At 32.5% G+C, this 15,076-nt stretch overlaps 4 protein-coding genes across 4 annotated transcripts in view; all 4 read right to left on the bottom strand.

The window, feature by feature from the left end:
• Positions 1-842, bottom strand: part of LOAG_16497 (hypothetical protein) — a gene marked incomplete at both ends in the record, with an annotated part of 2,124 nt that extends 1,282 nt beyond the window's left edge. The window contains 2 exons of the mRNA XM_020449150.1: positions 191-337; positions 707-842. Coding sequence (XP_020307411.1) covers positions 191-337; positions 707-842 — 283 coding nt within the window. The remainder of the gene's footprint in view (positions 1-190; positions 338-706) is intronic.
• A 96-nt stretch (positions 843-938) lies between these two features.
• Positions 939-1,202, bottom strand: LOAG_16496 (hypothetical protein; the record flags this gene model as incomplete). Its single annotated transcript, XM_003138310.2, has 2 exons — positions 939-1,020; positions 1,057-1,202. The coding sequence occupies 2 exons, from the start codon at positions 1,200-1,202 to the stop codon at positions 939-941; spliced, it is 228 nt and encodes a 75-aa protein (XP_003138358.2).
• A 794-nt stretch (positions 1,203-1,996) lies between these two features.
• LOAG_02772 (hypothetical protein) lies at positions 1,997-7,195 on the bottom strand (the record flags this gene model as incomplete). Its single annotated transcript, XM_003138309.1, has 13 exons — positions 1,997-2,074; positions 2,191-2,316; positions 2,721-2,892; positions 3,016-3,084; positions 3,408-3,571; positions 3,848-3,988; positions 4,218-4,428; positions 4,797-4,939; positions 5,286-5,359; positions 5,576-5,666; positions 6,086-6,208; positions 6,467-6,635; positions 7,062-7,195. 13 exons carry the CDS (start codon positions 7,193-7,195, stop codon positions 1,997-1,999), a joined length of 1,695 nt encoding a protein of 564 aa, XP_003138357.1.
• A 4,066-nt stretch (positions 7,196-11,261) lies between these two features.
• On the bottom strand, positions 11,262-14,085 carry LOAG_02771 (peptidase C13 family protein; the record flags this gene model as incomplete). The annotated part of the gene is made up of 8 exons (XM_020446121.1): positions 11,262-11,490; positions 11,883-12,064; positions 12,125-12,266; positions 12,557-12,721; positions 12,973-13,094; positions 13,362-13,494; positions 13,603-13,843; positions 14,054-14,085. 8 exons carry the CDS (start codon positions 14,083-14,085, stop codon positions 11,365-11,367), a joined length of 1,143 nt encoding a protein of 380 aa, XP_020303498.1. The 3' UTR covers positions 11,262-11,364.
• Positions 14,086-15,076: the final 991 nt, after the last annotated feature.

Below are 15,076 nucleotides of genomic sequence, written 5' to 3'. Positions count from 1 at the left end.
TATATATATATATATATATATATATATATATATATATATATATATATATATAAAACGTTTAAATTTATGTACCAGCTTCAATGATGTATGGAAATAAGCATACAAAATGGACAAAAGAAAAAAAAGCGAGACGCCATGATCCCAATGTAGACTAATAGTGAATGCGTTAAAACTGCGAGATTTGCCGTACCTATCAACGTGTCACAAATCACTTGTTCTAATTGTTCTTTATCTTCGCGACGCATGAAATCTTCAGAGACAGATCCATTGTTAGGATTGCGAAAGAGATTCGTCTCAGTGAACTGGTGAAATGGATCATCCAAAAAAGCAAAGTATTCTAAATTCTTATCGTTATCTTAGTGAATCATTGCATTCAACAAGCTCAATAGAATCACAAATACAAATCATTTACGGATGAGAACAGTAAGGAATAAAATTCAAGATAAACATATTTTAACAACTAGAACAAAATATAATAGAATCATATCACATGCTTCTTGATGATAGATTCTTTTTCTCCTTTTAGCGGTAGCCCTATCACCCCAAATGCTCAATGTGCCATAGAAGGATCCAACTCGTCATTACGAATTCAACGTCGAAGACCTTTACTATGCCAGTGTAACAGGATGTGAAAACTACAAAGCGAAATCCTCTATCTAATGGTAACCATTCAGAACTTTTCAGCTCGTAATATAATAACAACTACCAGGTAATCTGTAATTGACAAGCCAATCAAGACATTTCAGATCATCAGCGCCGTTTTCTTCTTCAGATCTGTCGTCCACTTCATCAGTTCTTCGTCCTTCATTCTTTTCTGTTGTACCCACTACTTCAACTGGCATCAAAAAGAGATCATTACTTCCAGTGAGTTGCTTCCAAAGAAAATCTGGAAACGAAATCTTCAAATATGTAGTTAAATTGATTCTTTGACATAGTTATTATCCACCAACTCTGACCCGACCATCTACGCCAACTTGAATCTCAACAATGCCCACATTTCCGACAGTTTTCGCCAGTAACCTGAATTCCTTCTTGGTACCTCGCTACTAGGGATACCAGAATAGACCACGCATCCAGTGCAGAAACCTTCCCCACCCCATTACCCCCCGTCTTGGAATTGTTGATTTATAACGGAAGCTGCGAGTGAAATTCAACGTCTCAAACTGGTTCATCGTCAATGTATTGGGATATGGATGCGACATTTTCACGTCGGGTTCGTTTCTTCCTACTCGTCGATTTGCTAGTTTGCTTGCGAATGCTTTTTGTTCAACACTCGGAAATCAAATTTGAATTTTGCGAAAATTTTGTAAGAACACTACTTCCTTCCCTATCCACGAACATTTTATAGTGGTAGAGAATTGTAGCAAGCAGTCAAAAACATATATTTGTCACAGTTGCGGCAGCACAATAATGAGCGAACATAATGATTCAACTTTTGTTAATTAACGACGTTAAGAACTGCTTTTTGATGAAAAATCTGTGGTAGTCCTATTGACAAAATAAATACAAAGGCTTTATCGTTCTTTGGAGCTACTATTGGGTATATTAATTAAATGGACATAAAAAGATTAACTGTGCATGTTATTACGAATCTTAACAGGTAATGTTATTCCATCAGCACGTCAACACTGCCACAGCAGAGACGCTCTTTGTTCCCTTTCGGAAACTGTGGAAAAAGTCTGGAAACTGATTCTTTCGAGGAGAACTGGAGTTGGAGAAATATTTAGAGGAGTGTGTTGTCTGTCCTTTGACCAACAATGATGTCTTTCTTTAGGTATACCTGTTTAGGTGTTCCTTTTTTGTGATTTTTTTAGATGTTTTAGGTTTTTTTTTTTAGTTTTGGTGTATCTCATAGTTCAGTCTGTTGCAGTTCATGTTCTGTGTGTTAAAATGAGTTTCACAGTTATAATAAGATATCAATGAAAGGCCATACACAATTCCAACAGCGCTTGTTAGATAAAATTTTAGGATCAGTTTACTTTCATATCAGTTGTTTTCAACAGTAACACAATGGGCGAAGGTCTTCATTCTTCACACAGTGGCTTTGGTTACCGTAAGCATTCAGTCGAACGATCTAAATTAACAAAATTACGAAAATTGAAACAGTCAAAGATGTAGACATTGTTAGGGTTAAGCAATTTTTTTCGCTAATTACTCAAATAAAATGAGAAGAAAAGGATAAAGGGTAACCTTTCCAAGTATTTCGAAACTATTATTATTCTTCAACACTTGCGCTTCGTATTTTCCTTCACTTGGTAAGGCGCTAACCACTATTTTCTGCAATGGTTGTTCCTTGAGGTATTTTGCCGAAATTACCTTAAAGAAGAATGTTTCAACTGACGTCTTTTGTTTCTCTCCACTTTAAAAATTATATTCATTTGTTAAAACTTGATACTTTAAAAGATCACCAAGAATTTCCGTTGTAAGAAAAACAAATAAGATCTCTTAATGGTATATTGCAGCTGCGATAAAGGATCTGTTTAAATTGCCAGTTAGTATTAAATTATAATGAGAAGTGCGACAAGATCACCTTGATGTCTCCTGCTTATAGATTATTTCTTAAAATGAATCTAATCAATTTCAATATGAAATCTTCCAATATCATTTAATTACTCAAAAGTTATTTGGCGACAAAGTATTCATTTCGCAACTCTTTGACCTCTCAAAAACTATCCCATGCGACAGTTTGGTTTGGTAAATATTTAAATTGAAACTATCACTTCTTTTAAATAAAGTGTTTTGCACGTTTCACGTTTTCTTTTCAAGATGTCATTGATTGTATCGACAATGAACTGCGCAGCTTTTTTGACATTTTCGTTGTGAGTGGTGGTCTTGCGCCACTGTTTTTCACAGATACAGAATTGATCCGGAATTTCCATCTCTTCACATGTTCTACAAAACTGACAGAAACTTCGCAATAAATCAAGGGACAATTTATTTGTATCTATGACGACGAAAAAGTTGTAGTGATTGTAGCTGACTGTAAAAACAGTGATTCTCAATGTGCTAACTAACCTATCGTATCGAATGGGCCTTAGAAGACTCTTTGCTCGGATTCCACCTCTTACCTTGCCAAGTTCCTCGCTGCAATATAGATAAGTGTCTTGACAGTTCATGAACAAAAGCAAACTCAATTTTAAAACTTTCAAAGTAACAATGAATGAACATTTTCAACTCTTCTTCGCGGGCTACTTGCAAGCCAAGTCTGTAAATGGTACAGCTCTACGGCTAACGGAACCAAGAAGAGGCAATGTAAATCGGAAAAATAATGAATGCTGTAATTTCCCGATTAAATTTCATTGGGATCAGCTCGTTAATTTTAGAGTAAAAAAATCAGACAAGTTAATATGAGCAGTTCGTCAATTGTGTGCGAAACAAAACCAAACATCAGAGCAAATTCAGCAAACCTAAAATCATGTTCATCCCATTTCTGGAAACTCTGTCTCCTTGCATATCGTGCTATATCGTAAAGTGTTGCGTAGATGTCATAATGAGATGTGTGTCTTCGAGAATTTTGTTTCAAATTCAAAATAAGCTGCCCATTTGAACGCAAATATTGTGGTACTGCTATCTGAAAAAGGAGGAGGTTGAGAAATGCATATTTAATGTATAGGGACACAGTGATTTAAGGCTAGATGTAATTTGTGGCGAAAAGTTTTGCGATATAATTATGAAATCAATATCAGTCCAAAATAACTGTGAAATCAATATCAATACAGGAATAACTATGAAATGGATATTAATTCAGGAATAGCTATGAAATGAATATTAGTTCAAAATGTGAAGAGAAAAAAGCAATATTCATCTCACGCTGTTGTTAGTGTTTTGCGAAAGAATAAACATTTACCATAAGCAATGGATTATTGTCTTCTTGATTTCCAGTATCAGTTCTTCGTATTCCCCCAAATCGTAATCCATGATCACCCATTACAAATACGAATGAGTGTTTCAAATTGTCTACATTTTTACGAAAAAATTTGGCGAAATGCTGAAAATTATGAAATATTAAAATAAATTTTAAATAAACAAAGGTCTCTTGATTTCTTTTGCTTTCATCGTCACATACAGTATCAGTTCTTCAAATCCTGCCAGAATGTAATCTATGATCACGTATTGCAAATAGGGAAGAATTATTCAAAAGCTAAATCCAATTTTAATGATGATTTCATTCAAAAAAATTTCTTTCTAAAAAGTGAGCAATGATAAGAATAGCCAACTTTATCAGCTCGATATAATCCACTGGCTGAACTATGAGCTAGATTTGTTATCCACACCAAAGCAAATTTTGAGAATCCCTTATATTCATCTAAGAATTTATCCATAAAATCCATAAGTTTGTGATAGTGTTCGTGACATTCTCCTCCATAGAAATGAGTTTTGAAATCCTTTTGAACCTCGTTTTCTTGATTCGGCCGACGCACCAAGGCACTTCAGAGGAACTGATTAGGACTCTTGATGTCGTATCATGAGAAATTTTGCATGTTTTTTATTGATTTACTTCAAACAATTTCCTCTGACTACTTCATCTATTGAAACGATGGCAAATCGATGTAAAGATGATTCTAACTGATCGTTCAAACATGTCACATCGAAATTAATAAACTATTTTTGGCTTACAATCTTCTAAGTAAAGCTTGCAATAATAAAAAAATGGCAGCTATACTGTCTTTGATACTTCTTCACCCCAAAAGAATTAGAAGTTCCAGTGATAGAAATTAAATAAAAGTGAGCAGCAATAACTTATAATTGAACCCTAATTCTTTTTGATTTCCATAGTTTTAAAACAAATGATTTACCTCCCATAATGATCGGTTGGAGCTTTGGGGAAACCATGACAGTTTGGATAGGTGAACATGCTTGGCCAATCTTCCGCCATTATTGATGCATAACTTTGATTGGTAAAATCATAAGTTACCGTTTCGTTCAATTTGACACCCTGCTGAAATACCAGAAAATACAACGTATTTATTGGTTTCAGCCTATTATTATGAAAATTAGCTTCATCCTTTGAAGCAAGGGTGCTACAGCTGACTACAAATTCAGCTAATTTACTAATTTATAATCTATGCAAGTCATAAAAAGGCAAATATTATGACAAGACTTTTGTTTTATGAAGTAACTTACTTATTAATCGTATAAAAAAGGATTCCTGTTTATCATAATTATTACATCACGGCGTATTATTAATCATTACACGTCCAATAACACTTAGTGATATACTTCACTTATCACTTTTTCAATTTTTTATCAGTTTAACAGATTGAATTAATTGTGATACGATTTACCTTACAGAACTGTGGATGCTCTGCATTACTTCTACCAGGAAAAAGATTCGCATCTAAATCAATGGTACGAGTTCCTGAAATGAAATGGAAACGAAAATTCGACTTTGTCAAACTTTATCAAAATTTTCTGTATGATTTAGTCAAAGGCGCAAATTTATCCCTCATTTAATAGTAATTATAAAGTTAACTTTAGTAATCAATAGTGTGGGAAAGATCAAATAAGCAGTGAAGCAATCGAGTGGCTGTGAAAGTGTCCAAACTAATCAACAAAATGTAATGCAAGCAAAGACCTGAAAAAATGGCGTAAGCATTTGGTCGACTGTTTAAGCCAATTTTGTTGTGATAATAAAATGTTATTGCATCGTAAAATTGATAGAGAGCCTCAAAATTATGATATAAATTTCAACAAATCACTTCATAGTTTCTCTGCTTTGTAGTTTTGTTCAGCTCATTATGCTTCAACTGATTTCTCAACTCAGATTGCAGTACAAGTTCATAGGTGAAGTTAGAATAATCTTCCACTGCTTTACTGTTTGCTGCATGCAGTCATCGAGAATAAATAATTAACGGTAGATCTACTAACTTCAATCAAACTTGGATTTATTATTTCCAACTCGGTGCATTCCAATGGCCATTATTTGTGCTCAGCAGTGGGAAAAATATTTAATCTTGCGTAATTTTGCAAATGTACCAATAATATTAAACTTACTGAATATAGAAATTATTAGAAAATGTACGACAGGTGGTAATGAATAAAACAATTACAATAAATAGAAATCAGAATATATTCGGAAAATTACCTGGTTAGTTTTAACAAGTGTACGAATTTCCGAAGAAAGTGAGGTAGAGTCGAAGATTAAAATGAATATCCCGGGATGTAAGTTATCCTCCTTCTGGAATATCTTCTGTGTTGGTCGTATTACCTGAAAAATCACTTATCACACACTTAACAACGCATTCTGATGAAACGTATCAGATGAAATTATTAGTCGAATTGTTTTCAATAATTAGCACAGGTACAATTCTTTGTCATAATTTCATTTTTCCTTTCACATTGAAAAGATTTATCGATTCATTATTTGAAAGTATTTCGAAGTTTTTTCTTGAGGTGAAAACGGACAAAATCAGAATCAACGACAAACTGCAACTGACTGAAATAGAACCCGAGGAATGGAATCAACCTGAACATGAATGTAGCGAAACGTGGTCTTGTTTCTTTTCCAGCAATGTGTTTCAATAAAATCACAACTCTCATAATATGTTGCATTTTTTTCCATTTTAATCCATTCACCGCTTGTAAAACTCCATTCACCATCTTTGTAAAGGCATCGATACTCACAATCTGATGTCCTAATCCATAATTTAATAAACAAACTGATTTAAATTTAAGGCTTTTCTTTGAAGGTATATTTACTTCAAAATAGGAATGTATGTCAAGTGAAACAGAAAAGAGCGAGTGTAGGACATCTGAAATTTGAAGACTACATCCAGATGTCTCGTAGTGGATCTACTAGTAAAATCTTCGATCGTTATTATTAAATTAAGATATATCTGTCTGTATTAGATATATCTCTAGATTTCTATTGATGCTCGCATCTGCATGCATGCATGTTTGTGCGTGCATAATTTAACAAACATTTTATACATACTTTCTTTTTTTTTTTTTTTTGGTTTTAGCCGAGTCATAAAAACAAAATTTGTCAGATAAAATTAGGATAAATTCATGTCATAGAACCCATTAACGGAATAACAAAGCTAAGGTTCGATTATCTTTACGTATTATCAACCATTCGAATTGTGCCGTTTTTTAATTCTGTATGCATAACACGAGTCACTTGGCATGTTTTGAAAGGATCATAATCCGGATACAGGTAAGGTAATACTTCAGGATTCCAAGGATCTAAATCCATGAGACGACATCTTGTTGTATTATCCTTTTCAAAACTTATGTCTGTAAAAAGTAATCGATTTGATGCAAACTTTTTGAATACTTCTAATTGCATGTATTACATCTAATTACATAACACTATTCTATACTCTTCATTTTCATTACTTTTTCTTTCGAACTATTCCACTTTAATTTTCATCAATATTTAGCTCGGACTCTCCAAGACCTATGCCAATATCAATTAATAGTTTCGAAAACTGATCAATCAATTGAAAATATAGAATTTAGACAAAAATATCTTCAGAAAATGGCGAATAAAACATTACTAATTTTGAGGAAGGAAGCAAAGGGTTGCCGCATAATTATCTTAGAATCGGTGGCAAACAAATAGAAATTAAATATCACAATAAATAGGCCAGTGAGAAATGTAAATATGATAAGGGGTTTTATCGGTTTCAAATTCATCATATATGCTGAAATAATAATAATTTGCTGGATATAATAAAATTTCGTTTTACACACCTATAAATTACCAACTAATGAGTCTAATTTCTGAACTACTGTAAATTTCAGATGGTCACTTGGGTCAATACTGGAGTCAGAACAGTCACCAAAATAGATCATTTAGTTTTATGGATGCCTAAATACAAAAAGTGATCAGCGTTTCGGATATCACCTAGTTATGTTTTGATGAATTTTTTGATTAGATATGAATGAACTGAATTTCATTTCTGAGGAATAAATGAAAGAAAAATATTTGAAAGTGAGCGCTCTTTTCCCTATTCATTTATATTTCTTGCTATGAATCAAACTGTTTTAGTTTTCGAAATTTCAGAGAAAAATTGTTCTGAAAGCTGGAGGGTTGGCTGAAATATCAAACATTGATTTAATCAGTGGAATGTTGACTTCACAATGCACAAAATTGTTCTATTGACGTAATTAATTTGAAAATGTGAAATGCGACTTTAATATGTAAATTTTTTGTAAACCTAACACAAATCAAAGTTTGCATAGAAATTATGTATTTGTCTGAAACAGAAACATAAACAAATTCTAGAAACTTGAGAAAGTGTTCTTTGCGTTTTGATTCTTTAATTGTCCACTAATGCCATCATATAATTATTGCACAACCTTTGCAATTGCAGAAACCAAATCTGTGTGCATATTTTTTTAAGTATTTATTTTCTGAAGAATAACCAAAATGGAGCAAGCAATCAGGTTGAAGTTGAAGTTGGGCGCAGTAAGAACCGCCTCATGGACTGAAGCAGCTTTTTGTGACAAATAAGCAGAGCAGAGCAACGTTTATTCTTAATAGTCCGTAATATTTTCACTAAATTTCATCAATTAACTGATCGGTTTTTACACATTTTCTTTCTTATACATTTGTCGTTGACAACAGAAGTGAACATAGCGTAGTGAAGTATGTGACACAGTATGTGATACCATTACGTGACACACTGCATGTGAACTTATTATGGGATAATTACCGATGGATATGACACACAGTAGTTCAAAAAGAAGTGAGCAATTTCGATGGAATAAATTTTGCAATTTTTTCTTAAATTTTGTATTCTATAAAATTTCATCTCAGCCTTTCAAGAAATTTCAATTGCTCTTTGAAGTGAAATAGATATAACACATCCCGATGCAGCTTAGTAAGAGTGTAATCGTCACAATATATTTTGAGGACAAGAAATCAGTAAGTTAGTACAATTTTAAAATATTTGCGTTTGAAATTATTCATGTATAACTAAAGAGAAAATGTTTTGTGAACACTTTTCAATTTCGCTACAATTTTTTCCCAAAAAATTTTCCATTTAATTTTTGTTTGCAACAATATGTTTTCAATGTTTTCAGAGGCTGTGTTTATTTATAGAAGAAATTCTTCAAAATCACAAAGGAATTGGCAAATATGTTGAAATAATCACATAACATAACGAATAGGTCTCCTGGAAATATTGAAATTTCTTCAAAACTTTTTCCACTTTTCAACTTCTGTTTAGAACAGTGTGATGGCCAAACGTCTTCACCAATTGCATCTATTCATTTACAAGCCGAAAACATTTCCAAAATTTACGAATGAATTAGGAAATTGTTTGCCAAACTTTTTATTGAAACTTTCCCTGAAAATTTTCTGTTATTTAATTTTGCTTTGCAATAACAAAACTGACATAAAGAATTAGGAAGTTGACATGAAAATAAATCTTTTAAAGCAATAACTCCAAAAATTCATCACTCACAATTGGACAGAAATGAATCACTCTGAGATACGGGAAGTTGACAGTACTTCCGTCTATGTCATTATCCACTCACTGACCAGAAATAAAATTTATTTTATAAAATTCTCCTATCTGGGCAATAATTTGGTACGATGAATGCAATTCTTCGCTATTTTCTGAAATGAATATTTTCTATTTTCTGAAATATTTTCGCTATTTTCTGAAATTGATGAATAATAAACATTCTTCATTATCCCAATAGCTCAACCGCTGTAATAAGTGGAAACCAAAAAGTCATTGGGAAATGAAGCCAAGTATTATGCAATTTCGAAATGAAAAGTGGGGAAAAATTTAAACATAACAGGACAGATATTCCACAGCAGTTGAGATAATGGAGTTAAAGATTAATAGCATGAAAAGAAACATCTAAATTTGAAATTAGAACTGAATTATTTCACTAACAATGAAATCATTAACAAAAACATTCACCGACATCTTATCAGTTAGATTCGTTGTTTCTGATATAGAACTGAACCCATAACTTTCCAGGTTTCTCAACTCTTTTTGTAAAAAAATTCTTCAGTTGTAGGATGATAAAAATTTCAGGCAATCGATAGAAAGTGTAAATCTACTGAAAAGATTTTTTCTTCCAAATTATTCGTGCGAAATATTTGCAGAAAAGACAATTTATTCGCATTGAAAAAGGTAAAATAAAAGTATTATCGATTTAGGCATATGGCATTTTGCAAAAGACTGATTGATTAAAAAATGTTAAGAAAGATAACAAATAATGAAAACAGATCAAACGAATTTCTTTGTAAAAATGATAGAAATAAAAAACAATAAGAAGTTTACAGAAGAATTTCTTGTGATCTGAAATTCTTCACATTTCATAAATCTCATTCAACCACTAAATTTCAAACAAATTTCTTCCGCATCTCCAAATTTATTGGATTTAAGATTGTTAAAGAGTGATAGGAGCTTGTTGAATGGCCATTATATAATTATTTATAAGCTATATCTCTGTGTCACTTACAATTATAACGATACCAAACGTTTCAACCTGTTCTCTTCCAGATCTCATCATTGACATAACATTAACTAAATTACGGTAATAGCAGTAGACAGCAAATATCTTATGAACCTGTGATGAAATTCATGTGTTTTCATGCACAAAAAATATGGAATAATAATTATTCAAGTAAATTTGATAATTTCAAAAAACGGAGGAAAAATTCGCAAAAAAATGGTTTTAAACAAACGGTAAAATGAAAACGAATGAAAGTGCTTGGTGATCAGCTTCTTGGATACAGTTCTAATCAACTTTCTTGATCAGAAATTGGTAATGATCGCAGGTAAATGTTACACAGATCCCTCATGAATCCCTCACTTTTTTCTTCTAAGAAAAACTGAGGAATACATGACAGTCTTCTTAAGATTAATTAATCTAGCTTTCTTCAAATAAAACGATGAAAAGAATCCATTATCAGTGAATACAAAAAAAAATTGGAACTTTCAACAAAAAGCGCTCAAGTGAGAAATGAACTTGAAATAAAGTAATGCAACTATTTACGCTTTCCCCCCCACTTCTTCCGGTGGGCATTTAATTTAATTCAACACATTCTGAAAAATATGCTTAATCTTTCGAAACGAAGAAAACAGTTCTTTGATCATTCGTTGCGCTCTTTTTTGTTGTCGTGTCGGAGTTCATAAAAGTAGTTAAGATGTATTGAAGCACTGAATTTATTAGTTGTATTGCAAACAAAATGCTTCTCACTCATCCACAAATGATCATTCATATTCCAGCATTTATTCGATGAATTACACAAATCATTTAGTAACGACAAAAAAAGGTAAGTCAAAAGTTAAATCGAATTTCTAGCAAAATTATGTGTAAATGTATTAGTTCCGCAAAGGAAAGGAAAGAAAACTTTAATGAAATAATGAAAAAAAACATCTTGAGAAGTGAGTTTCAGAGAATTCCTCGAATTTTAATATTACCACAGATGTTAAACATAGCACCAATTATTCTCTTTGAGTCGATTCCAGCATTACAAAGATTAGCAAACACGTACGTGTACTTTAGAATATATGGATTCTGAAAACAACGAAACGCTTAGATAAACAAATTGTCATTCTTCTGATAGTGTGAAGTGACAGTTTCATTACCTTAAACAGTCTTGCATTAAAGTAATTCGAGAGTTGGACTGATTTTCATTTAAATTGGAAATCGATCATAACTCTTAATTTAAAATTCACACCTACTTTTAAAAACCAATTTGTGGAACATTACGTTACATGCTAGCAAAAATCTTCCTTTGATATCTATTTTTAATAATTATGTGCTACATTTATATTTATTTAACATGACCTTTTTTTCAAGGAGATAGTAAAAATTAGTGGGTGTTGACCAAAATCAAACTGGCTTAAACACAACATTTTGAGATCTGCAAGTAAAATATAATAAAGAGGAAAAGGAAAGAAGCATACATGGCCAAAATTGAAGCACAATTGATGGAATGCTTTGATTACATCATCAAAACAGTTTAAAGACTTTATTGTTGGCGGTGATTGATGCATGAAATGAGAGTACGACTGATATGGTATTATAGTCGATATCAGTGACTTGATAAATGTTTCAAGGTATGCTCGTTTCTGAAATAGAAGAGATTCTGTCAGACCAACATTTTTGTTTTCAATGTGAGATAAATTCGAAATTCTGAGTAAATAACTTATCATTTTTAATTTGTCGATTTTATGCCTCAAATTTCGTCGTTTAGTCTCCGTTTCTGCCTCGTGTAATTGCTTCTTGAGCATTCGGAGGTAAATTTCACGCGAAGGCCAAGCAACTAATTCTGTATTTTCAAACTCCATCTATAAACCTTTAAAATTTTAGCAAAAATATTGACGCTGACTAAGAAAACATCCGCATGTGTCAAAACAGCCTAATACAGTATAATGCGCTGAATATAAGCCATTTTTAAATGTTAGTTGTGTGACATTCGAATGTTTAAATAAAGGGTTTTGTTAACTAATATCGAAGTTTTTTCTATTAATTTGAATTGGAAAGATAGCTAGGCCATTCATATTAGACTACTAGGCACTATCTTAACAATACGGAGGCAAGACCAATTCCCATTATCGAATATTCAAAAATCATATACCAAATCATCATAAATATTCGTGATATTAGTTTTTTTATCGCCCAAATAATAAGCCACATAATCGCGGGCAATTTTCAAATCACCATAATGCATCACATGACTCAAATTTGTTTTTTGTTTGATAATTTTGAATTGAGAAGCTAAAGTTTCACAGTTCAAATCTTCCTGTAAAAGAAGAAATTAGAAATCACTCTTGCTATTGGAATAATTTATTTTCATTGAAATGACAGTGATTATCCTGGACTGATCTTCATGAATATATCGTTTTTGCCTCTATTTATCAAATTTACAAATTGCAAAAGTATTTTTATTGGCTGATATTCAATTGTTTTGGCGAAAAAATCCATCCATATTTTTTGAGATTTATAGGAATGAAAAATCAATGTGCGAAAGAATTATTTCCTCTTTATTCAAACCTTTTCAGAATCGACGATCCAATTTACAGAGAAGCAGTCGCCAAGGCAAGGCAATTTCATAATATTGTCACAGTAGCAACCCCAAGAACTTTCATGCGAATTCGCCGCTGTTACTGCATAAACTGCAACAAATTTGCAATTATTTGTGTCAAATTTGTAATCATCTGTTCAAATTTGCAAACAATAGTGAAAGCAAAACTATTATATGTGCAGTACAGTTTTTTCTAGTGATAGGCTGATTCTATGGCTGTGGGCTCGTAATGCAAATGGCTAAGCCAACCAATTTGACAGAAGAGTCTTAGTCTTTCCTAATTCATCTCAATAGAACGTATCTTCGAAACGATAAGGCTATTATCATAATAACAATGGAAATTTTTTTTTAAAGCAACCATCGATATTTTTGGGTAGAACATTCTCAAACATTGAGCCACTTTCGCATGCTTCCATATAAAATACGAGCCTTTTGAACTTTTTTAATTTATGCATTCGTTTCAATTCGTCATTTAGATCCTTAACAGTTAGCTGAAATAATAAACATTTAGTATTTGGATCGTAAAATTGGGGAAATGACAAACATTGATGAACGATTGCTTATCGAAAATGTCGCCAAAAGTTGAATCATGAGCATACCACAGAATCTGGGAAGGACACTGATCCAACACCTCCATGGTCAGTGAAATATACAAATATATGATCACGATGAGTACTTTCTACTACTTTCCCACTACCACCTTTTACCGCTGTTTTGTTTCCACTTAAAACTGCTAAGAAATTTTCCGGAGTGACATGAATTCTGGAATAGTCGATTTCAACACCTGCGTAAACGTCTTTGCCATTAGGTACATTATATATTTTGCCTGGATATGGATTCCTGAAAAATTATTTTCTGTACAACATGAAATCTTACGACTGAAATTGTTAGCGCTTCCCAATGGCTTTCCAAAGTGCTTTCATATTTTCAAGTTTATATTAATCAACTGATGCAACCAGTAAAGCAATAAAACGGTCAGCTTGTTTAGCCGATTAGCTAGAAAGCTAACCAATCATTCGCTTATTTCCAGTAACATTGAGAAAAACTTACTCTTTATCATAAGCGATATCATCATACATCATTGTAATGATTTTTTTTTCGGAATACCGTGTTTTCTAACAACGTGATAGGCGTGACATATATCCGCCTGGAACAAATCATGTCACTGTGATACTTTGTGACATCGTTCTAAGATTGGAAGATGTTACGATTGAAGAATTTTTTGAGTTCGGATCGTTATGGACGAAAACAACGAATATTTATGTGAATGCTACGAATCTTTTAGACAAATTGACTGAGTAAAAGTAATGGAACAGGCCAATAACAGATATTCTGAAAATGAAATATTTGTAAAAAGAAATGGAAATTATTCAGAACTTACTTGATGGCGGTAATTGTACCAACCATTAGAACCAGCAACAAGTACCACCCAGCTTTCCCCATTTAAGTAGGGTTTTTCTGATAACTCATCATGTATACTTTCAGCACTGAAATATTTCAATGTGAAATTGATTAGTAAAGGAAAATTAGACTTCTTATTTTTAAGAAGGAATTTTTCGTCTACAAATTAGTTGGATATTTGCAGTATGAGGATGGATTATGAATTATCGAGAATGATAGGAAGAAGTAATAGGAAATTGATAAAAAATAAGTAAGAAGAAATATTAGTCAAAAAATATACCGGAAATGTTTGAAATTGACGGAATGCACGGATGTGAGGAGAAGAAATGCGATCATTATGCAGATCAATAGCATTTTCATTGAATGCATCCTCCGTCGGCTTATCAATGGATACTACCAGCAGGAAACACCACTCAAGTGAGATAGAAGCAAAATTGATATTGATCTTTATCAGCTAACGACCAGCTTATCACTCTATTGTTTTTTAAAGGGATGATTAATGCGATGGAATGTACTTTAGAATACGTTTCGGATTTTTTTTTACGGCCGTGTCTCTGATTTTTTCAGTCATCGGCAACTGCTATTAAACAAAGCAATTGGACAGTGTTAATAGCATTCTCAGAAGTGATAGTTTTCCAATGCACAATTTGCTGTCTTACTCTCTCCTGATGG

This window comes from Loa loa, assembly GCF_000183805.2.
Source record: "Loa loa unplaced genomic scaffold supercont3.5, whole genome shotgun sequence".
NCBI lineage: Eukaryota > Metazoa > Nematoda > Chromadorea > Rhabditida > Onchocercidae > Loa > Loa loa.
This window is presented reverse-complemented; position numbering and strand designations above follow the sequence as displayed.